We start from the raw sequence: 24,357 nt of genomic DNA, 5'->3' as shown, positions 1-24,357 counted from the left end.
GCATGCAAAGAACATCAAATTGCACCACACAGCAGGAATATGCAAACTGTCATATGTTAAGTGATGCACAGAAATCCTGTATCAATAAATATTCTGCTTTACAGCGTGCCCGGATCATTTTAAGGTATGAAAGATTTTTATAAGGTATGAAATATTTGAGATCCAAAAATTTTAGATAGTGCTTATTTGAAGATCAGGGGCTACAAATTTGTGTAAGCTATAGAGAAACAGAAGTGTAATTCTAAATAGCTCGGATCAGGTTACCAAACCAATTAAGTTTATAACAGGCGTCCTCTTTTCCCCACCTGCAAATTTAGTCAACAAGGACAATGCGCTTGGCCAGCAGCAATCACAATGCTTCTGATGGCCACTATGCTGACTATATCTTTTGTTCAATCTTTTGACAGAAGAAGCTCAGCATTTCTCCTCTGAAAATTTTCTAATGAATTCAAGCTGTTCCCTTCCTCAGCTTAAGTCAGTGAGATTTATTACTAGCTTTCTTTGGGCAAAAGAAGAAATGGAGTGCATCTGCAGTGCTATACAGTTTAACGTCACTTGTAAGAACTGAGCCTCGCATCCATCTGAAGACATAGTCCTCCTCCGTAAAGTCATCTCCTTTCATCTAAAACTGTTCTAAAATGTTTGTGTCATTTAGTTTTTTCTAAAACTCAAATTCCTTCTCCTCATTTTTTTTGAGAGCAGCTGATTAAACCTGAACAACTGGGTTGTTGGACGAAATATGCTGTAGCTATGAAATGGTACAGCAGGGACCAGTTTCACTGTTAATTTAAAATGCTAGAATTAATTAGGTAGTGTAAATGAAGAATTTAATAAGCACACTTTACAACCACAAGTTCTGCTTTTATTAAACACCCCTGCCAAATGAAGGCAACTATCTTCAGTCTGTTTTTCCTTGTCTCATTACCTTAAAATCTCTGCAGCAAAAAAAAACATTTTTCTATTGCAGCCCCTCCCCCATAATTAAAATGTATGCCTGACTTCTATCTCCTCTTTCAAGTCATTAGCATCTTTTAAAAATGCTACTGTATATCCTGCCTGTTCTGAGAAGCTACCAAACAAAACCGAAGTTTACAATTTTGGTTTTGAATACCAAATTAAAGGCTGTCTTAGAAGCTGTCATTCCTATTCAACTCAGTACGGTGTACTACCAAATTAGCATATTTTTTTTAGTAAAGGAATATGCTTGTTTAAACATGTGTCTTTCCAAAGCGAGGGGTAACATCACGAATCAATTTTCTTAAAAAAACCCTGCTACTGTTCTAAAAGACCTGCAAAAAGACTTGGAGCAGGTGATTACTGCTGACATATAATGTTTAATCCATTTGAAAAATAAAACAGTTCAGATCAAATTCTCTCAGAGGGATCCTATATATTTAACAGACTCTGCTTAGCTTTGAAATCCTTGAGAAAGTATTTTTGAGAGCCTAAACATTTCACAAGATCTGCACACCTGCATAGCAGGGCAGGGAATATAGAATTTAACTGGTTCATGTAAAGGATTCAGTCCAGCCTCTGAAATACATTCAAGGTTTGTCTAATATGGTTTTGCCAGGCTAGCTATTTAACATGATGATTTGGTCTGTGACCTTTTCTATGCCTCTAAACAGATGCTGAAACATTTGTTTAGCAGCACAAAACAGCATACACTTCGCTGTGATTTATTAAAAGAATTTCTGAACAATGAAAAATTCAAAAGCAGACAAAACAAAACTAATTGTTTCAGACCTCCACCATCTCAGCTCAAATAGCTTAAGAACGCTATTTTTCTGCGACACAACTTTACTGTTAAATAAATCTACAGTGATTTTTAATAAGGAAAAGAAGCAAAGAACCCTGAAAAGGTGGTCATTCCTGTAACAGCCTGCTAACATGCTTTGCCAGCCCCAACCCCCAAAATGCAAAACAAACAAACATGAAATCCAATAAGCCTCACTTACATTATGACCCTGGAAGATGAGTTGGGTATGACCTCAGTACATTTCCATTTTATTACTCCTCATGTTCTAAGACCATCAAAAGATTATTAACTGCTTCTGGCTGACAACTCCATTCAATTTAGTAACTCCAATTTAGAGTGAGGAACACATACCCTGAAATGTAGTAATGTTGCACAATACCTTGATAATAGGCCTGAAGCTTTAACAGATTAAGTTGTTTGCAAAAATAAATGGCACAGAGACTTTGGAGGACAATTGTTTTTTTCCTTGGTTTGGTTCTTATCTGCTTGCATCACTTCTTAAAACATGCAGGCTCCGAAATCATTTAGGGGTGGTGACCTCAAAGCATTTTTTATTTTAGAAGAATAGTTATGAAATATTTTACCGATCATAACCATTTATGCACTTGGTATGGAAATAAGAAATATAGGCAAAAACTACCCAAGAATATGTCTGTAAGATCATATAGGCAATTTCTCACATCTTCAAATACAGAGACAAAAGCCCAGAGATAAAATGGAACAAGAAGAACGCTGTTCCTAGCAGATGAAGTAATGGTTCCACTTACAAAGGCTGCCAATTCTACATGAGAACACAGAATATATGAAATCTCGATGTTTTATTTCAAGTAAATCCCCATGAATTTAAGGCATATGGGAAGAAAAAAAAAGCTACTGAAACATAGGACCTCGTAGGTTCAAAACTCAAGCTAGGCACACTAGACTTTTGCAGACAAGGGTTAGTTGTTCAGTTCCATCTGAAATAACTGAAGTAACCTACGGTTCAATTTCTAAGATCATATTCAAACTGAAAAGAAAAAAAAAAATATATGGACCTAGTCTGGTAGCAGGTATCAAGGACAGTATGTCATATTGAGATATTGAGTCAGCTAGGCTTGTAAGAGTGAAGAGCTTCAGCTCTTCACATGGAAATTTTTGGAGAGGGATGACTATGACCGATTTTTCTTTTAAGTAAAAAAAAAAAAAAGTGAAGAATAAATAAAAAGTCAACTCCATTTTTCAATCTGTTTTTTTCCATACCCCCGAAGCTGCGTCCCAATCAGAAAATATATTGAAATAGATACATCATGGTCAACGTGCAAGAAGAAAGCTCTGCTGGACTACACTTCTGAGGACTTGAGCTGCCCTGGGGCTACTGCCATTTATTATGTGCCTTGCGTTAAACAAGAACATTGCTGTATGTCAGGAAGTAAATAAAAAAGAAACATTGCATGTTTAAAAGCACTAAGCAGATCTTCCTAATGCTGCCAATAAAACAGCTGCCAGGCTATTACAGAAGTAGGTATGAAGACTTGTCTTTCAAATTCCTTATCTTTGCACAGTGCCCCTTTCCCACAGAATGCACACCCAAGCTGCCTGGAGTGCATCCTTGAGAAGAGATGGCTCCTGTTCTGGAACCCTTCACTTCCCGAGGCTGCTGCTTTTCTTTATGCTAAACATAACACTGGTGATGCACTGAACAGCAGTGAAATTTCAGCTGTTCCCCACCTACAGTGCGAGTAGACACACAGCCTATAAAACTAACCTATAAAGCAAGCTATAAAAAGTCATTGCTCATCCTGCTGTTGTCTCGTGCATCAGTGATTTCCTGGTTGTGGCAGCAAAGATACAGAGCACATTAGGCACACTGGCACCTGTCCACACCTTTAGTGATGGTGCAGACACCTCTCCCCTCTTTGAGATTGGGATAAGATCTGTAATAGGAAACTTCTCTCATTTTGACGACACCTACAAATGGGTGCCATGTCATGCAGGAAGGGGTCTTCACAAATTAAGGTGTCTTCAGGGAACAAGGCTAACATTAACCAACATCCACAAGCATCCAAAAGAAATTGAGAGCAGTGGCCCCCAACTACAGACCACTACTGCTCCAGAAAGAAATGATAAGTGGGCTGTGAGGGACACAGCCATCGTGACTTTGAAGTGTTGCTAACAGGCAGAAGTTTCATGAAGGACGATAAGGTTCAAAAGAAATAATCAAAGTTACGAACTGTCAGTTTGCGATTTAGACTATGCTCTGCCATTCTGTGAATGATCAGGAATGCAGTATCACTGTCTGAGCTCTGCTGCAAGAAGTTGCATAGGAAGCATGTACATGCACACTGGTAATGTTTGTTCCTCCTCTCATTTCTGTGCACAGGCTAGAAACACAAGGCTTCTCTTAGAGTTGTTCTAGATCTGATGTGCATCACTGAAAACTGCAGGCCTACCACATGAAGAAATTTACTGTGATATTTGCAGTAAGTCCCATGCTAAGCACTTGTAACATAAGCACTGGGATTTCACTGACCCTAAATGTAAACTGACCCTGATGTATGTGAAGGTGAACAATGCTCGAGAGCTTACCTGTGATTTTGTCTCTCACGAGCTTGCAGGATTCTATTTCACCGATGCTCCCAAAGAGGCTCCTGAACTCCTCCTGGGTCATGTTCTGGGGTAAATAGTTGACTATGAGGTTGGTTTTGCTGTCATCTGTGGCAGCCCCCGTCTGCATGGGGGAAGGGCAGTTTCTACTGTTGCTGGAGGGTCCATTGGTTGTATTGGAAGTAGGGCCATTCGACACCTGAGGCTCCATGGTGCTAATTATCTAAATCAAAATAAGAGGAAAAGAGAAAAAAGCCTTAAGTTTCATAGATACAATTGCTATTTTTAAAGATACTTACAAATGAATGAGTAGGTAGCATTCATGGCCAATTTAGATACTTCAACAAAAAACCCTGCTTGATTCCTCTGTTATTGTTGCAAAGTAGGTCATGCTAGTCTTTGGCTGTGAGCATATACTAAGATGCAGTTTAAAAAACCCTTCTTTTTTGTTAATGCGAAGCTGATTTCTGCTTTCATCACACAGCCATTTTCACAAATGTATATTTAAACCACATAAATTTAATTATAATTTAAGGTAATAATCATAATTAAAATTATAGTTCCATTAAATCAGATTAACTAAGTGTATGGCTCTATATGAAAAGGTAAAATATTTTACCTATTTAATAACGGTATCACAGAGTGCAATGACAACAACATTAACCAGGCACAGTCAATCTGCAAAGTGTTGTCATTTGGACTGCCTTGGGTTAATAAACTTTGTGTCCCAAGACATAACACTTCCTGGTTCCAATGATGACCTATATTCTCCAGTTATTTTTTTCGCTAACGAACTGACACCTCTTTAAATAATAAAGCCCTGAATTCGCAATCTTCCAAGATACAAAGGTCTTTAGATATTTACTGGAACCAGAAAGGTTTAATCAGAAAGCTTATCAGGCACAGACTAGAATTTTAACAAGTGGTTCTATCTTGAAACACGGAACTCTGATTTTCACCAAAGATACTCAGATTTGTACTCCGATTTTTCCAAAACATCATGCAAGAACCCATCCCAGCAAAGCAGACGTGTGACAGTGGCCCTATTGTCACCAGTGCTCCCTGCCGCATGGATGCAGATGTCTGCAGGGTACGGACCAGAGAACCAAAGTCTACAACACAACGCTGCAGAGATGTCGATGAAGAGCACCAAGAGCCTGGGCACTGCCCAAGTACCTGTCTTACAGCGCCCAGGCTGTCTGGGGCTGCCCACGGGAGGGCACCTAATAACAGATATGGATGAACCAAAGCAATGCAAATGGCAGCTTTTGCTGTCTGCTGTAAGATTGGCACTAGTGCAGCTGCACTGGCATCTGTCAAAGCCCATCCCTAGGACAGGACAGACAGACAACAATGGACTGACAGACGATGGTACAGGCTGGAGCCACAGGAAGGTGCACTGCAGGGATGGGCACAGCAGAGAGCGACCGACACTGAGCCTTGCGCTCGTCTCATCCTGTAATTATTATAATCACTCATGACTTAATTAGCTTTCTTTTTTAAAGCCAGGGAGGTACATATTGCAACAAATTAGGCTTGTAGTTTGGGGGGGATGACACTGAAACAGAGGAGCCTGTTCTAAAATTAACTGCATCACAGGTTAAGTTTCTAAATAGCTTATATGCCGGTCAGTGGTGTTTTCTCTTTAAAATTGAAATGCTTTGGTGTTGCTTTAAAGCTTCATTTATAGAATAACCCCCCTTTTTAATCAATTGAAACAAGTTTTGAATTACTATTATTTTTGATTATTTGACCCAGAATTACCTACTTGGCATAGCAATTTCCAAATAAAAAATAAACCTTGCCACATTGTGTAGCAACAGAAAGGCCTTCAGCCACAAAGCCGAATCCTTTTGAACACAAATTCCCCAGGAACAGTAACCTCCTGGAAGCAGTCAGCAAGCCCACTGCCAATCTGGCCAGCCAAGCACCATCACCTACACCTTCCGTGAGGCAGCACCAACCCCACGCACTCAGCGTTCAGGGCCTTCTGTCTCACCCGCTATTAGCCACATTCCCTCTTACAATCCGATTTCATACATGTATTTACTCACACATACTAAGTCCTTTGGATGCTACTAAATCTGTTTAGCTCAGGAGTCCATCTGGAAGATAATCTTTTGATCTCCGCATCCCCAGCCTTACAGCAGACACTAACTCCAATCCTAAGCTCGCTAATAACCTGCTGCCCGGGTATGCTCTCCTCACTGTAAGGGTAACACTCATCCTGTGAGGCACTGCTTAGCATGCTCATATATACCGTATCAGTTTAATTAAAACAAAAGAAATCCAGTTCAGGTTTTCCCTGAGCACCACCCTTGTGGTATGAAGCCTGGCATCCCTCCCTTGAGCCAAGCAGAAGATGGAGGCCGCCACCACACGGGATCAGGCCTGCTCCAGCACTACGGCTTGTCCTGCACCGCTGACCACCACCACCACGCTGTCATTGCCTTTTGGCTGAAGGTGATTATTTCATATGCTGTATCAAATTTTCACCCCTTCTCCATTTCATATAGTAGCTTCCACACCAGGTGCTCCAGCAGGACAGTGCATATTTTCCTCTAATGTCTGTGTTCAAACGCCATTCTCTTTGCCAGTGAAAACCTCGCAATTAACAAGGTACAGTCAGAAGGTGACAGGAAGACAGCTGATACGGTTAACTGCAGCTGTGTATTTAAGTCAGCTGATCAGATCATTTCTATTATAAAAGCAACACAAACTGCAATTCTGGGGACTGGTCCTGCCCTTCTAAAGCAAACTAAATACTGTACCTGGTTTCAGTTACAGCAGAAGCAGGACTTCAGCACAATTCAATGAGAAAGGTACATCACCTATTATTAGCAACGGGAACAAAAGCTACATACAGTTTCCCACAATAAACAAAACCCCATGATCTTTTAAAAAGAAGTCTGTTTAAGCAAACAAAATTCAAAGCTGGCTGGTGTCCTACTTAAGCATTTTGCAAACTCTTTTTGGTTGCATTTTAAACATGCTCACCTTCCACTCCATGCAAATAAATACAATTTAACTAAGATATTTAACAAATACTGAATATTAGACGTAAGCTGCTCAGAAAAAGCCTGTTCTTGAACAAATATATACTAGTATAGTATTTCTGAGTACCCTGGCATAAATCTGTGTTGTACCATGTACCAGGTTTTCTTCCTAGTTACTTACTCAGCTCCAATTAGGTTTTCCTAATTATTAGATATTCAATAGTAGAAAGGAAAAAAAATCACTTACTTGACCTTCAAATTATTACAAAATTGTAGGTTACTAAAAATTGATTTTCTATGTAAGAAATATTGATAGAGAAAAATTGTTAAGACTTACTAGAAAGGTTTATTTTTTTTTTACTGAATAATTTTTAAGTCTGTGCATAGTGATTTCTGTGTAAAAACAGGTAAGTACCAGAGCATGAATTCTTGTGGTCTCAAAGGAGTAATGTTTCAGCAGTACATACTGATTTTTATTAGTAAAGACTTAATGGTAACAAAAAGGTTAAGTCCCAGTCCCTTTCTTTGAGCATTGTCTTCTCCCCTACACATCCACCTCAAACTGTTCGGAGTTCAACATGCATTCACAAGGACACTGATGGTTGATGAGTGTGTAATATTAAGATGTTGTTGATCCCACATCAGTCAGCACATTACATAAGAGTAACTACATTATTTATTCAGAGGGTAGATTTTTAACATGCCACTCACTTTTTTTCTGATTTATAACACTAAGATTTAGATTGTTAATTCAATACTATTATCACAATATGGACATTTCTGAAATTGATACTGAGTTTCCAGGAGCTCCTTCTGATTATGCTTTAATTACTGGTAATAACATTATTTTATTGTTTTATAAAAAGAATACTGTGCTGCAATTAAATTACAAAAAAAGTATGAAAGGAGGCTATAAATCTACCTTTAGCTCACCAAGAGCTTATTTGGATGCTAATAAAACAAATACAGAAACAGGACAGTAATCTAACACAGAAATGTTTTTAAAATATAAAATATACTATTATTCCTTTTAGATTAGTATTACACCTCTATATATGCTATATAAAATTGTTTTCATGATTTTCGCATTGCTTTCAGCGTTTTCATGGTTTTGTAGCCCTTCCTGAACCTCATTAGGTAGCTACTACTGGTCTTGAAATATTGCAGAAGATATGTATGCTGATATGCATTTGCTACTGATATAGCATCACAGGTTTTCTTTTCCGTCATTTTTTTTGCCAGACTTCCGATACTGCAACATTATTTTCTATATACAGGTTAACAGTATCTTTGAAGAAAAAATAAAGTAGTTGCAAAAATACATTAGTTGCTGTTTTTAGACACTGATAATTTAAGCGCCAATATTTGAATATTCTATCTTCACAATGTTATTACTATTACTACTTTTAATCTGTGACTTAGGCAGAATTTCAAGACTGATTTTGTCAGTTAAACAAAAGCAACCCGTACCTCAAATTGTGGATATGTTTCATCACAGTGCTGCTTATAAAAATTGCTGCTTGGTGTACTACTTTTCTCAGTATGGTAATGCATCAGCCAAGTAGAAGGTATTTTGGTTTGACAGATTTCACAAAGAAAAGCTTTGCTGCTCAGGAAGACAGCATAAGCTTCGCCAGTGTTTTGCAAAACACTGCTTACCAAAAGGCTTCGTATAACCCCTCCTACAAAATATCAGCAACAAATACCCATTTTAGCAACTCCTACATTCCAAATAATGTTTCAGAAATACTCCTGCCGTATCTTCATATACATTTTTTCCAATTAATTCAATTAATTTCAATTTATTCCTGCTTAACTATTAGCTGCAACAATAATGCAAATACCTGTATGTATAAACAAAACTATTACAATGCTTAAACAAGCCACAATAACTGACATTAATCTTCAGTTGCTATTACAGTAAATGTGTGACATCCATCTACCATTACAAAGCACAGTTAATGAATCATTTAGAAAACTACCCACAGACTGATTAAGACAGTCTTATCTTCCTATTGCATGCATAAGCAATAGCCAATGGCTCCATAAATGTAAATATACATGTTGTATATTTACAAGATTTGTTCTCAGTAGTCTAAAAGAAGATCTGCACATTGGACTGAAAAACTGTCACATACATGCACTGTGAGAAGCTTGCATTCAGCAAATAATTTAACACCCTTTCTTGTTATCCGAGTTACATATGCTCTGCTGCCCATTTTCCACAATGAAGAGAAATGAATTTGAGATGGGGAAGAAAATCCAGTAGCAATTACAAATCTTAAAAATATGTATAGGCACCAAAGAGATGTGTTTGAGACATAGTCTTCCTAAAAAAACACAACAAAATGAATAAATTTCTTCAGTCTACGAAGGATTCAGGAGTCCTTAAAATGGAGCTGTCCACATAAGTCAGAAATGTTATCTATGAATAATAAACTGTTCACAGCACCTAAATGCCAAGAAATATGATCATGGTAAATTACACCTCATGAACAATTCATGAGGTCTAATTTTATATTATTTCTAAGTGTTCATTAATGAACAAACTCAGAACATTCTCCCATAAAAAAGAATTTAGATAAATAATGCAAAGCTCTTACTTTATCTAAAAAAGCTCTTTAATTAGCATTGCAAGTTGTTTGCTTGTACATGGGAAAACAAATGGTGCCATGGCAGAGGTCCCATAGCCATCTCCTGAATAACGATGACAAAAGGAAAAACAAACAAAACCTCTCCAACAAAATAAACAGTGTTTTTTTTTTTTTTTTTTTTTTAAATCTCTCAGCATCTCTTCTTCTGAAGAGAAGGAAGTCAGGATGGCACAGAAATCTGGGTCCCACATCTTTCCTGCAGGTGGGAAAGGCAGAATTGTAGAAGCTGCCTGAGAAATCCAGCCACAGGCCTCCCATCTGCTCGCACACTTGTCTTTGACATGGCTATCCCCGTAAGGCTGACCCATACGTATCGCATGGAACAAAGACCTGCACGATCAGGCTCCTCGGCCCAGGACCAGCAGCTGTATGCCCTTGCCCCAGGTTAATGATGCCATTTCTCACTTCAGTGGGATTAAGCCCATCGTGTGTTTTGGCTTATTTTTGCTGGATGGTAAGATCTTCAGGACAGATCGTCTTCCCACTGGAGTGTTTAAAAACAGTGATTTTTAACTATTCATTCGTTGAAAGCCTCAATTCCAGCAGGAGCAAGCAAGTGGTACACCTGAACCTTGCAGGCATGTTGTGTGCGCTTCCATCAAAACTGACCTTCAGAGAGGCAGATGATGCTGTGTGCAGCTCCAGCACAGATTTTCTTCTAACATAACTGTCAAATTTCACTGTCAATTACGTTTTTTATTAAAGCTTATGTACCATACAACTAGGCTTTGCTATTATTTACCTAATAAATACACCATGAACATGAAATAAAGAAGGAAAATGAAGCTTTTGAGCAAATCTGCCGGAAGGCAAATCCAATATTCCAGAAATGAATCGTTATCAAACCCTCCATATTTTGACATACTCCCCACTCATACACACTCTTAAATGCTCTATCTTTCCCTCCCTTCCAGGGGAAGTCATATCAAATATCTTAAATATAGATATAGCTGAAAGTCTCAGCTCAAAATGAGCAGTCACCAGCTCTGGCAGCAGGGCTACAGCCTTACAGAAATCTGTTTCAGAGTGCACTACACTCAAGTTGAAATAGTGTTTTAACATTTTCAGCAAGTTCAAATTCATTGGGTGCTCCAATAATTGTACAGAGCATCCAAGTGATCCAAATAGAGAACAAATGCATTCATTTTAAAGTTTCAGTTCAAATAAATGAGAAAATTGTTTTCTTTAAATTTTATCTTGATCTAATCCATTATATGCTTTTGCATAAATATGCTGAAGCAAAATATTTTGTCTCCGATTTGCAGCACAATGAACGTAAAGTCCACTTCCACTGGCAATATTACTTATTATCACAGCAATGCCTGAAGGATAGAACTGATGCCAGCATCAAGTCATGCTGGATGCTATAGGAATGGGTAGGCAGGCCAGGGACTTCCACTGCAGCAGCACAATAAGAACTAGAAAGGCAAACCCTGTTATTTTTATTTCAATTTTTGCAGAAGGTAAAAAACAAAAGGAAGACAAACCCGAGGAAAGCAGACCACTGAAGTCCTATCATGAGCTGTGACAGCTCTAGGAGTGTAACGGCCTATGCACAAACCTGACCTAGTCATAGAGTCACCTTCCCTCACAATATCAGAAAAAGCAAAACAGCATTATGCACTAAATCACATTTATTTGAAACTTGAAAAGTTTCAAGTTCCAATGAAGTATGGGATCAACAACTGTAGACTTGCTTTCAATGACAGAAGGGACTAGGTTAAAGAAAAAGAGGTATGTCACTAAAGTAACTTAAACATTTCATCAATAGCTAAGATGCAAGTAGAGGAAGCCATGCTCAGAACTCCATGTCCAATAACCACTAAGAGACAGTAAACATGTCACATACTTTGTATGGTCCTTTACTCTCACTGCAGGTATTCTGAGGCTAAGAAATTGAGAGGGGAGCACCAGTTAGGGTACTGCTGTTTGATCCTCCCCAAGCCTACTGAAAACACATAGAAATGGAGAGCAACGTATGGGCGAGCACTTCATGTGCAGCGATTTTTGGGCAGCACAGTATTGTTACAGATTTATCATATTTATTACCTCAACTCACAGTATTTGTTGTTCTTTATGAACTTCTATGAGGCTTCATTGCTGTTTCCAGCTTCTTCACTCATTGAGATGACTACGGAGAAGCCACGCATCCCATAAACCTCAGTACTGTCTGGCTCTATTCTTCAGTGTTGTCCAAACATCTAGGAAAGTCTACATTAAGTGGGCTCAACAGCCCTGAAGCGATCAGGCAGTTGGACTTCATCTTTATAGGTCCCCTCCAACTGAAGGAATCCATTCTATCAGCACTAAGAGAAAGTAAAATGAAAGAACTAAGATAACAGGCAATGGTCACAGAAGTTGCCTACTACCCCTGCACCAGGTTAAGTCCTTTCACGAAGGCAAACCAACTTCTTGTAAGCCTGTCACTCAGAGCTTCTTTATTTAGACTGGTTTCACTGGAATTTGCTTGCAATCATTTCTGTCATTAAACTTGATTTACATATGAAAATATAGGAGAATGCAGCCTTGATTTCGCAGTACTCAGCCGCAGCTCTGGCATGCAGCTTTGGAGAGAGGAGTCACAGACAACACCCAGCAGAAAATGGATGCATCCCTGGCCTACTTGGTAGACCTCACAATCAGCTCAGGTCAAAACCCCTTGTGATTCCTTGTCCCCCCACACCATGGACCTGAACAAGAGTGGTGGCAGGGAGCTGTCCTACTTCTGTGCCAGGACAGGGCCACCAATGGCTCCTGCCCACCCACCGCCCTAGGGTGGCCTCTGCTCAAAGGCCTGTACGTGTCTGAAACCAGAACAAAGGCAATGCAGTCCAGCTCTGCCTTCTGAAGGAAGATTTACTTCTTCAATCATCTTATTTCTGCCAAATTTGTGTCAGACCACTCATAACAAAAGTTTCACGAGTCTATTTTATTATTCTGTATTGTTCCTTATTCCCTCCTACGTTTTTTAAACTTCAGTCACAAGCTACTACTTAATTCTTTCAAGATGCATACAAAGGCCAAAGGGGTCTGAAGAAAAACAAAAACCAATCTCAACAGTAAGATGACATGTTTTTTTGATTGATGCTACAAGCCAAAGTTTGATGAAAGCATCTTTTTCCACCATGGACAGCATTTTATCAGACAGATGCCACAAAGGCAAGAGGTCTCCCCCTGACTGCCTAGTCATCTCTTTTTCAAGAGGGACAAACAAAAATGGTATTTAAATGTCTGTGTTATCAGGGTGATAAGAAAACCCAAAACATTAAGTATTTGAGACAAACCCTGAAAGATTGGAGAGGTTCTCAAAAACCTCAATACTAGATAGTAATAATACATAGCATGCTAGAGAAACACCTGAAACAGCTTTTCAGTGTGAAGGAGATACAACCTAAAAATACACTGAAGCAAAAGGAATGTAAATTAAGAATCTTCCTATGTTTTTTCTTACTTTCTGGATTTTATTTCAGCTTGGAGTTGTTTCCTAATAACCACCTACTTTTTTTTAGTTTACTGACCATATTACCGAGTTGCACACTGCTAATCTATATCTGAACTATATTACCAACCTGGGAATATGTGTGTCATACTGTGTACTCATGCACAGATTCCCACGGGTACGTATATGTAAGTGTAATAAGCAGACAGCAAGTCTTCAGCTGCTGTAGACCTGTCACAATTCCACTTTGTTTTTCCCTTTAAGAAAATAATCTAGAATCATTCGCAACCTGAAAGTTTAGACAGTGAAAGCTGTATTACAAGCCATGCTGTACAACCATGCTACCGGATCAAGAGTAAAAAACCTAAAGAAGTCTACTTACCAGAAGCCAAGGCAAAGCAAGGCCAAAGCAGGCTCTCCATGAAGCCCAGGAACATCCAACCCCCACTGCTGTTATTACTAGCAAAGTTCTAGAAACAAAAGCTATAATTTTCAAAAGCCCTTAAGTAATTTAAGAATCTTTAATGTTCGCTGCAGTAGGATTTCAGCTTCTAAGCCATATATACACACTTTTTTTTTTTTTAAAGTGTTGCCTATACATTTTTCATACAAAAAAGTGCTTATATTACGCAGCAATTTATAGCTTCACAAGACACACACCACAACCAAGGTATTTTAGGCTCTGTCCTCAACAGGACCTTAATGAAGACACACTGGTAAATGCAATTAGGAAACACTAATCAACATGTGTACATCTCAACTGCTGGCAACAACATCTCTATGGTTACTGCTGCTCGCAGGTCTAAGAGACAGACCCTAAAATAGGACTTAACAGAACACAGGAATTTCCATCCCCTTCATCTGTAGTGTTAGCTCACTGCGAAGTAACAACTTATTTCCTCTCCTGATCTTAAACTGAACTGGACTAGCAATAAAGATGAAATTTACAGCTTTTCTGCAATTCACCTGCAAATCTACAGCCCTGTACCACACTAATGTTGAGGATGGGAACAACATCTTCATGAAAATAGGGATTCTTGCTTCTGTAACATGCTCTGGTAGAGCAAGTTACAATGAATTACTCCGAAGTAGTATGTCCATCACTATCTTAAGGGTCAAAAAGAGAAAAATTAAGTTGAGGATTTGAGAAATTTCTGGGGGAAGAGTGATAAGGAATGACCTAATATACAGAGGTAGGTGTTTACTTTGATGGTATCACAAATATCTACACAATGGCTTAAACAAAATATGTTAAATGTATGGAAGGGACAAATATCAGTAATATTTATTTGAATTAGATCTCATGCAGAAAAGTACCTATGCTGAGATCAAAGACCATTACCCACAGTTTAATTATGCATTATTCATCAATAAAGGACAAAATATCAAGGACATACTCATCTGTCACAGGTCAGGCTAAAAGACCATCCCTGATGGTTTATCCTAGACAGAAACAGTGTTTGAAATAAGAAAGACACATACCCTAGGCCAAACCAAACATCTTCCTTATCCCTGGTAGTAAAATTCTTCCTGAATTCCCGAAGTTTCCAAATAAATTCATATTCAAGTTCACCAAATCCTTACTCCAATAAACAAGTATACCCTAGACACCAACGCATTCAAAGATTTCAGAACTCCTCCTAAAGTAAAGGAATGGGCCCATGGTTAGCAATCCTGACTATGATGTGGTTAGGCTAACACCCCCTGCCAGCAGCCCTGCAGCCTTAGCCCCTGCTCACAGGCAGGGCAGGTCCCAAGTCACCACGAAATAGTAACTCAAACCCCATACAACACATTTTGCTCAGAGGGCAAGAGGTAACCATTAAAAAATGGCAGCAGTGTTAAGATTATTAGGCAGAAGCATCTTAATATCCCTAACACAGTACATGTTACTCAAGTGCTTCAAAATAAAGAAAAAAATCAAAATAACTATGCTAATGCTATTTCTGTTGCCTAATTTTTCCTTCCAATATTCACCAGTCAGACTTAAAGCTTCTTTAGAGCTGAATTCAGTCTAGTGTTTTGCCTCAAAGAAGAGCTCAAAGAAACAACAGAAGGCATTACCTTGTGTCATTATTAAAGCAAAAAAAAAAAAGAAAAGAATCACCTAAGCATCTCTGGTTGCTGGAGCATTCAGCTGAGGTGCCACAGTCCGCTCTGGGGTGGGAGCCTCGGAAGGGAACACAGTGGCTCCTGCCAAAATGGCTGTAAAGCTTCTCGATAACCACATATCACACAAATAATGTTTGATTTTTGCATATAGCAAAGACTAATCATGGAAATTAAACTCAATTTCTATCCCAGTGAGCATCTACATTTATGAACACTTCTTTCAGTAGTTTGGTAATGACAAGCAGAGACAATAAAAAAGGATTCTAAAAATACACTACTCTTTTTCCTGGATTAGTGTGTCTACAGTTAAATATAAACTGTACTCTATAAATTATCAAACACAATGTCAAATTCTGAAGTGCACTCCGGAATCTCTCACAGAGCACACGAAATAGAGAAAATGGTAATTTTGTCCTGGCCCAGTTAGGCTGAAGAACAATATGCTACTGTGCTGGATCATGGCGCTACCTTCCATCGGTGGCCACTCTAAAAATGGCCACAACCACCACAGCAGTTGCGCACTGCATTTTTCAGGACCCCTCTGCATTGAGTAAAGAGATTAATTCCCTGAACAGCTGCTATTACAGGAAGGAAATCAACAGCAATACTGCTACAGAATAGCTGGCACACGCACATTAGGAAGAATTTCCAGCGTTCACGCTTTCTGCTAAAAATCAACTTCCCCCTACTCATCTACTGCCAGTAACTTCATTTGGAACAAAGATATACAGGGAGCGGTATTAGAACTATTTTTATTTAAGGAGTATTTGTTTATGTGCATTATTACTTCCACAGCATCGTGACTGCGCCTTCTGCTCTGCAGAAATAAAAGGGGCGAGTCTGTGCCCACCAGCTCTTCTGCACACCGTAAGCAAAGAGGCACCGACCTCCATCTGAAGCTCCAGGTATACCAGCAGAAGGTGAGTACAAGGACAGCAGGTAACAACCACATTTACAAACTCTTCAATCCAGTGAAGAACTCGATATCCCCAAATATCTGCTCCCAAGTACAGAACGCGTTAACACTTCACCACGGTGTAGGAGTTTAAACATGGGTTAACTCTGTGGAGTGGTGAATTTTGCATGACCAAACATAGAACTGCTCAAGCTCAAGCCTATGGAGCCCACACCACACCAGCTCCAAACGATGGAGAACAGGCACAGCCTCCTCCCCACAAGTCAGTGTTCAACTCAAATAAACCTATTAGTATTTTGCCTGTGTGGTTTTTTACCATGAACCTCTCAAACCTGAGCTGCTATGAACAGGTTCATTTCCTACTCGCTATAGGCACATAGCACACATTTAGAGTTTAAATTAATCTGTTTATTAAACAGAAAACCCCAATGTGAAAATTTCCAAGAAAGTTTAGCTTAATGATAACTCTGAGTCAAATACCAGTTTCGCTTTTAATAGCCATAGAAAAATATGGACTTCTGGCAACTGTACTCATCTGCACCACAAGAGATAACGTGACAGTCGGCTCCTGGAATTCCACGTCCTCATTGGGCAGCCGCACACAACACTACAGGATGAGTCAGATCCAGCTTAAATTATGAATTGTGAGTATTATTGTCTTTGCCAGTTTTCAAGTACGCAATTATGAAAGATTCATAAGGGAAGGAAAAATAAAAGAGGACAAGCTTCCTTCATCCCTTATGTACCTACAAAAGCTTTTAAGGAGCACTCAACCTGGGAGCGAATACAGAAGAGCCATCAGCTCCTCCAACCGAGCATGCACGCAATCACAAGCTGGCGCACGGGGCCCAGGCGCAGTGCGGTGACCTTCCCATCTTTTTTGGTCTCTACACGGGACAATGTCCTCACCAAGTGTCCCTGAGGACGCGAGACCCAGAGGGAGCCATTGGTTTCCCTTCAACAGCTCAGCCAGGTGCATGGTTGAGCAATGGGGTAGGAAGGACTGGCACTACTGGAAAGGCTCCAGTGGCACCAGTGCCTTCTGCCAGCACCAAAAGGCACCGATGCGGGCAGAAACCCGTTACGCAGAGAACCTTCCTGAAGCACTGAATTACAGAGCAACTTCCAGTATTCATTCGCATCTGCTCTGAAACAAACACACCGCATTGCCTTTACCTCCAAGACTTCTGGATGCTCAGAAGTCAAACACTCTACAGCCCCCATCCTAAAAAATGCTGGCGCACGATCCACGCGTTGGGAAAAACACCAACTGTAACATATGAGAGATTTCATAGCAATAAAAATGAATTTAGTATTAAGAAAAATAAATGAACCTGAGGAAAAGTATTTTTTAGAATTCAAGGACGCATAATTTCCCATCACAACAGCATTGCTGACGCAATTGCGTGTGCCTTAGCAACAAAGGCGTACTACAGCATCTTATATACATCACGACTCTAAATATTGTCAAAGCCAGGCTTGCATTTTATCGTGCAACTAACCCATTTTCAGAAAGGACACACAAAGGTTTAGCCATCTATCTTTTTCCCCTTAAGTGTTTTCTCTTAATATTCTATTTTTACTTCCCATTTAATTAAGGATTTGTTGCTGGTTCACAGCATTTCCTGACTTTTACAGATTTTCTTCACTGAAGGAGAAAGTCCTCACGTAAGACACAATCAAGGGTAGAACAATAGATAGGAAAGATGCTCAGCTTCCTTCTCTCTACTTTATGGGGCCCTAAAGCAGTGATAATGCATTAGGAGACCCAAAACTGTTAGGAAAAACATGGATTACTGTTACTGAAAATAAAGATAAACCTAACACCAGTGCTATTGAGCTAATTCTTAATGAATACATGCAAGCAATGTAACTGCTACCAACAAGACAGCGTTAGGTAGTTGCAAAAATTAATTGCATTCTTATTATAATCTCATCTGAAAGTATTTGATTTCTTACAGTGATGTTCCAACGCTATTGCAAATTGTCTGAATACTCAAATAAGTAAACAACAAACAGAAAGGTCTCATCTTCAGTGCCCCAAGCTATCATCCAAAACTGGTTATAATTAAAGGTGTGAACAACAAAGTAAGTAACAAACCTGCAAAGTCAAGGTTCTGAGAAATTAATGGGCATCACACCACTGCACCAGTTCAGATTTATCACTCATTATCTCCCTGACTAGCACAGTGCAGTTTCACGTATTTGTGCCTCATTCTTTCCTCCAAGCCTTCCCTTCCTTTTCTAGATGGCTAATTTTAGACAATTACTGCCTCTGACACATTGAGACCTTTTCTCCCTCCTTTCTTCTTGCTGTAAAGCTAGTGACCTACAAAAGCCCCCTGTACCCAAAATATTCCAGTATTTTAACAAGTAAAGATGGATCATTTGAGGGAAAGAAAAAGAGCAAGCAAGCAAATAGGATCTGAACGCCCATTTCTCCATCATCTTCACTCTACATCATCTCAAATGGTTAAATGTACTTAAATGCAAAGGCTAAGTCCGCATTAGATACCGATTTTATTACGGTTAAATCTATTTTACTTGTTGAATTGACACGTAACCCTACTCTTCACAAAATTCTCTGGAAAAGGAAAAATGTGTCCTGCTGTCTGAGTTACTCAGAAGTCCTACGCTTTCAGTAACCGGACATTCACACGCACAATTGAGGAGTATTACCTTACGGGAGTACCCTTTCCATTCTCATCCCAATCCCAGTGTTTTCTTTAGCATCCGCTCAGATGCGAGAGAAAGATGCACATGCATGAACACACACACAAAATCCATGCACACTCATCTCTTCTTCCATCCTGCTCGGAAAGAAGAACAGAAAGAACGAGGGAGAGAGGAGTGCAATGGGGGAGGGGTGACTTCCCACCACGGATTAGCAAATTTTGCAAAATCTGGCCCATCAGTTACAGAGGTGCCATGCTTTTTATCATAGTATCACTCGCAAAAAGGCTGTTTGCGCCCACTTCTCCCCCCAAACCCCAATGACATTGAAAAAAAATACTGCAATGCAGTATTTGCCAGTGCATCCAAGTGTATCCAGTCAGCTGTCCCACAGACAAACAAATGTACATTTTAATGTGTCCAGGCATGTAAATTAGTTGTCTAGTGGACGCAGATTGCCAAAACAGACAAGTGGATTTGTCAAGTTATCAGCATCTCTCTCCCTCCCTGCTCTAATATTCTCTCTGCCACTGCCCATTTCTTGCCTGGGGTTCTTGCTGAAATATTTTGAAAGTGCAAGTTCCCACAGAAAACAACAAATTCCCCTGCCAGAACATGGGACACGAGCAAACTATTTCTTTTGAAAAACCTTTGGGTGTAGAGTGGCTCTAGGTTATGTACCAACACTATGACAATTACACACAAAATAACCTGCATTTAATTAATACATTTGCAGCATACCAACTAGAAAAGTTGATGAAAAGATAATTAAAGAAAAAAATCACTGTAACCTAGAAGATAATAAAAAACAATGCATTAAATATATGTAAGGTTGATCCATTTGGATTTTTCTTTCAGTAGAGTCAAAATATTTAACAGGACCAAATAAAGATGAGGAAGACTATTCCAAACCCATTCAAATGGGATTTTTAAATATACCCCTTCTAATTCAGTGTAACCATCCTTTGTCACAACAGCTCAGGCTCACTTTCAGAGAGCTCAAAAAAGGCAAAATTAATAAAAGAAAGCAAAGGAGGCAACCAAGCCAGTCAACAGTGGAGAGGCATCTCTGTATCTAACATGGGAACTTGATCAGCAAAGTACATGGAGACAGGATTTTAAACTGGGATTCACATTGCATCGATGTCTAATTGTAAATTTCATCCTGACTAGTTGTTCACCAAGACAACAATATTTAAAATATACCCTGTCTAAGGACAGCTACACTTCCTCTACCTTTTTATCTAAAAAGAAAACAGTTTTGTTTTAATCTTTGGTATTCCAAGCTATCTAGCTATTAATTTCACCAACTTAATGGCTATTTTTTTTTCTATAGGAGGCTCTACAATGCGATCTCTTACATGCAAGAAGAGAATGTCACCATGTACAGGCAGGCTGTATTCATTAATATCTTCTTAAAACAAAGAAAAGAGGAAGATCGGGGCAGGAACACGTGCGCCATAAAACAAGGATTACATTATTTTTAAATCTTTGTAAAAATACCAAATTGAACAGAAAATGAAAATGTAACTACTAGCTGATGACTCTTAAGGCAAACAATGCAGCTGTGTATAATAAAAGGCACCCTTATTTATTGTCATGACTAAGTTAGCAGATTTAGAACACAGTACCTCTGTTTCAAATGGAAGAAAATCATTTGCACTCTCACGTACAACTGTTACACATATCAGAATATAGCCTGTGCATGTGCACAGATATAAAGCACACAATTTCACACTTGCACACACACCCTGAAGATTTTTCTCCCCTTTACATTGTCAAGCAGAGCAGTTTTCAGAGGGCCATTCAGCTACTTCTTTACAGGCAGGATTGCAGCAGAAGCTATACATAAAACAAAGCAAATTAGAAGAGGGTTTTTTCTTTTCATTCCTATTTAAACCCAGCACTAACATCCCTGCTCCGATTTGCATTCGGAGTAATCATGCATGAGAGAAAGGAAAAAAAAGTGAAAAAATATCTGGAAACGTGAAGACAGAAAGAAAGGCGTGTTCTGTATTCCTGCTTTGCTTCTCTCGTGCCTCCTGATGTGTGATAGATGAGCATTTTCTGGGCAACCACATTTTTATATCTTTTACGCTACCGTCTATCACTTACTAGTCTACTACGCTTTTTAACACTTGAGCACCAATAGCCTCCCTTAAAGATGCACTTCTGCAATTTCACATTGTTCGCCACCACAATGAGAGACCAGCACAATTAGCGAAATATTCGGCTGCAGTTTAAGAAGTAAAGTTGCCACAAGGAGCCTGCCATTGAAAGTGGGTATTGCTACAGCAGATGGAGAATAGACGGTGGCTAAAGGTGGGGCTGGAGACGAAGAGGAGAATAATCTCGTTATTTTCGTAAATTCCGCTCAGCACATAAACCGTAGGATATGGTGAACTCCCCTGAACTGATTATTCTGCCATATAACCATCTGATTTCGTAAAAATACCAATATCACTTAACACAAAATCACTGCTTAGGGTAAATTCATTCTACCTACTGTTCTCATAGGGACATTTGCTGGAAAATTCTAAGAAATGATTTGCAGAAGCTATCAGCTGTGGGAGTTCACTATTATACCTCTGTCAACTTCATTCAATATAATTTACATTTTTTTTTATACTGCCTCACAGGATTCCTTGCCATTTTTTGCACGTACAATTTCACAGCAGGGAAGGGGGAAAAAAAAGAAGAGGGAAAAAAAGATACCCCTCTTTCGCAGAGAAAGAACAGATGCTTAAAAACAGATTTCTAGAAATCACTGTAAGCCTGAGCCAGAAATGTAATTAACACCTATTTATAAAGAATAATTAAAGTTGTGACTGCCACAAAGAACAGCAAAGATAATCGAGGTAGCCCCTGCTTTTTTTTTTTAGATTTTTTTTTTTTTTTACACTGTTTGCAGTATTCCCACATGATTGCCACCTGCTCCCCCACTCAGCTTCCCCTATGCTCGTTTCCCCGGCAACCTTTCATTGGCTTTTCCTCCCAGCTATCGCTTTCAGTTCGGCTGCTCAGTCTAATCTTATTTGTTTTACACCCATCACAACAAGCAGCGAGACAAAGACAATCCTGTAAGAATGGGAGAAGGCCGCCGCTTTGTTCCCCGCTCACACCGGGTACCCGGGGCGGGGGGGGGGGGACCGGGGAGGGGTGGGGGGCATCGTGCGGGCGGTGCCCCCCGCCTCTCCCCCCCCATCCCCGCTCGGTGCTGCCCCTGCCCCCCGCCGCTGCCCCTGCCCTGCCCGTGCCCATTTTGCGCGCACGCTCCGCGGGTGGGTGGGGGGGGGGGGGGAAAAAAGACAAGCACAAAAGAGCGAAGCGAGCGGGTCGGAGCGCTCTAAAAATAGAAATACTATTTTCACAGAAATGCCTCCGGGCTCCTTCCCGGCATACTGAGGATGAAAAAAAAAATCACGAAAAAAAAATCCACAACAACAAAAAAAAGCCCCCCCATCCTCCTTGCTTCCCCCCCACACACACACACCCCTCCATTCTTTCCACAAAGCCCCCCGCGCTACCTGCGCCTCACCGCCGGGTCCGCGCCCGCCGCCGGCCGGGGCCCCGCAGGAGCGGTGGTGGCGGTGGCAGCGGTGATGATGGTGGCGGTGGCGGAGGGGCCCGGCCGGTGCCATCGCTCGCTCCCTCCCTGCCTCCTCCTCGCTCCGCGGCCGCGCATCCCCCGCGGGCGGCGAGCGCAGCGCGGCGGGGCCGGGGCGGTTCGAGCCCCACCGCCGCCACCGCCGCCACCCCGGACAAAGGAGCCCCCGAGCCGGCCGGCCGCGCTCACTTACCATCTTCAAGCCATTCCACTCCATCTGTGCTCACCAAGATGGACCCTCACAGCCCCTCACCGAGTCGGAAGCAAAGAGAGCGTTATGTAAAAGCTGACATTCCTTCTTACAGCGCGGCTGCCCAGCGATGCAACAAAATCGACATATACTAGGCGCTGCAACACACACAAGCCTCCTCCTCTTTTTATGAGGTCATGACAGGAAACTCTTTGAAATACAATATGCAGCATTTACTGAAGCTCATATAAATCACTCGCTTTTAAAATTACCATACCTATTGCGCAGTCCACCAAAAGAAAATTACCAATCTTGAGGCTTCCCCCCCCCCCTTTTCTTCTCCTCCCCCCCTCCCAAGGATTTTGCTCCGCATTTGTATCTCCAAAATGTCAATGTGGAAATTAACTCCCCCCCCCCGCCCCTTATAAAAAAAAAAAAAAGCCTCTTCTTCCTTCTGCATTTCGGTTAGCCACATACCAGCCTCGCATCAGAAACGAGCTTTTCTCTTTATTCTGGGAGAAGCCACAATTACCTTAAAACGACCGAGTACATCCTTTATTAAAGGACACGCACACATTAAATATGAAAGGGAGGGAGGGGGAGAGAGGAGAGGAGAGAGAGAGAGAGGGGGGGGGGGAAAAAAGGGAGAGATCATGTACAAACACAGCAGCAGCAAGCCAAACCCATGTGAAAACACAGACTGAGAATGATGCAGATCTGGGGAAATCTGTATGTTAGCCTCTACAGCTACCTCTAGAGCAAACCGCTACGATCGAGCTTAAATCTACCAATACCTACCATAACCATTCTTAATGGCAAATATTGGGTCTTGAAAGGCTTCAACTCTTCTACAGACTGGCTAAGGTTTCAGGGAACTGATTTTTATTGGTGTTTGTTAGAGATCCACCACGCACAGCGCGTGTGCGGCGCGAGGACGCGAGCGGAGCCGGAGCGCGGGGGCGCGGAGCGGGCGCGGAGCGGAGCGGGCGGGCAGGGACGGCCAGGGCCGCGCTCCCGCTGCTGGCGCTGCCTGCCGGCGGCCCCGCGCCGCGCCCCTTTATGGCACCATCTGTCAGCGGCGCCCGCGCGCTCATTGGCCGCCGCCGCGCGGGGAGGCGCCGCAACATCAGGTGCTATTGAAAGCGGCCGCCGCCAGATTGACAGCGCCCATGGTTTCCCTGACCCCCCGCGCCACAAGCGCCCGCGCCCCGCGCCTCAGCCGCTCCCGGCCCGCGTGAAGGGAGCCGAGAGCCGATCCTCGGCCCGGCCCCGCCAGCCCCGCCCGGAGCGGGTGGGCGCTGCCCGCGGCGTGGAGCGGCCCGGCAGCCTCGGCCCCTCAGCCCGGGGCGCCCCAACGGCGCCTTCTCGCCCGCCCGCACCTCACAACCCCGCCCGGCACCGCGCCCCCGGGCTGAGGGGAAAGAAGGC

The 24,357-nt window shown here is 41.2% G+C and overlaps 1 protein-coding gene across 2 annotated transcripts in view; it reads right to left on the bottom strand.

The window, feature by feature from the left end:
- The window catches only part of ELAVL4 (ELAV like RNA binding protein 4), a 61,508-nt gene extending 37,678 nt beyond the window's left edge, over positions 1-23,830 (bottom strand). For both annotated transcript variants that reach the window (XM_082766570.1, XM_082766571.1), the window contains exons 1-2: positions 23,728-23,830; positions 4,325-4,565 (exon numbers count right to left, since the gene is read on the bottom strand). In XM_082766570.1, coding sequence (XP_082622696.1) covers positions 4,325-4,565; positions 23,728-23,736 — 250 coding nt within the window. In that variant the 5' untranslated portion in view covers positions 23,737-23,830. The remainder of the gene's footprint in view (positions 1-4,324; positions 4,566-23,727) is intronic.
- Positions 23,831-24,357: the final 527 nt, after the last annotated feature.

The sequence above is a fragment of the Aythya marila genome (assembly GCF_965140915.1).
Source record: "Aythya marila genome assembly, chromosome: 8".
Lineage (NCBI taxonomy): Eukaryota > Metazoa > Chordata > Aves > Anseriformes > Anatidae > Aythya > Aythya marila.
This window is presented reverse-complemented; position numbering and strand designations above follow the sequence as displayed.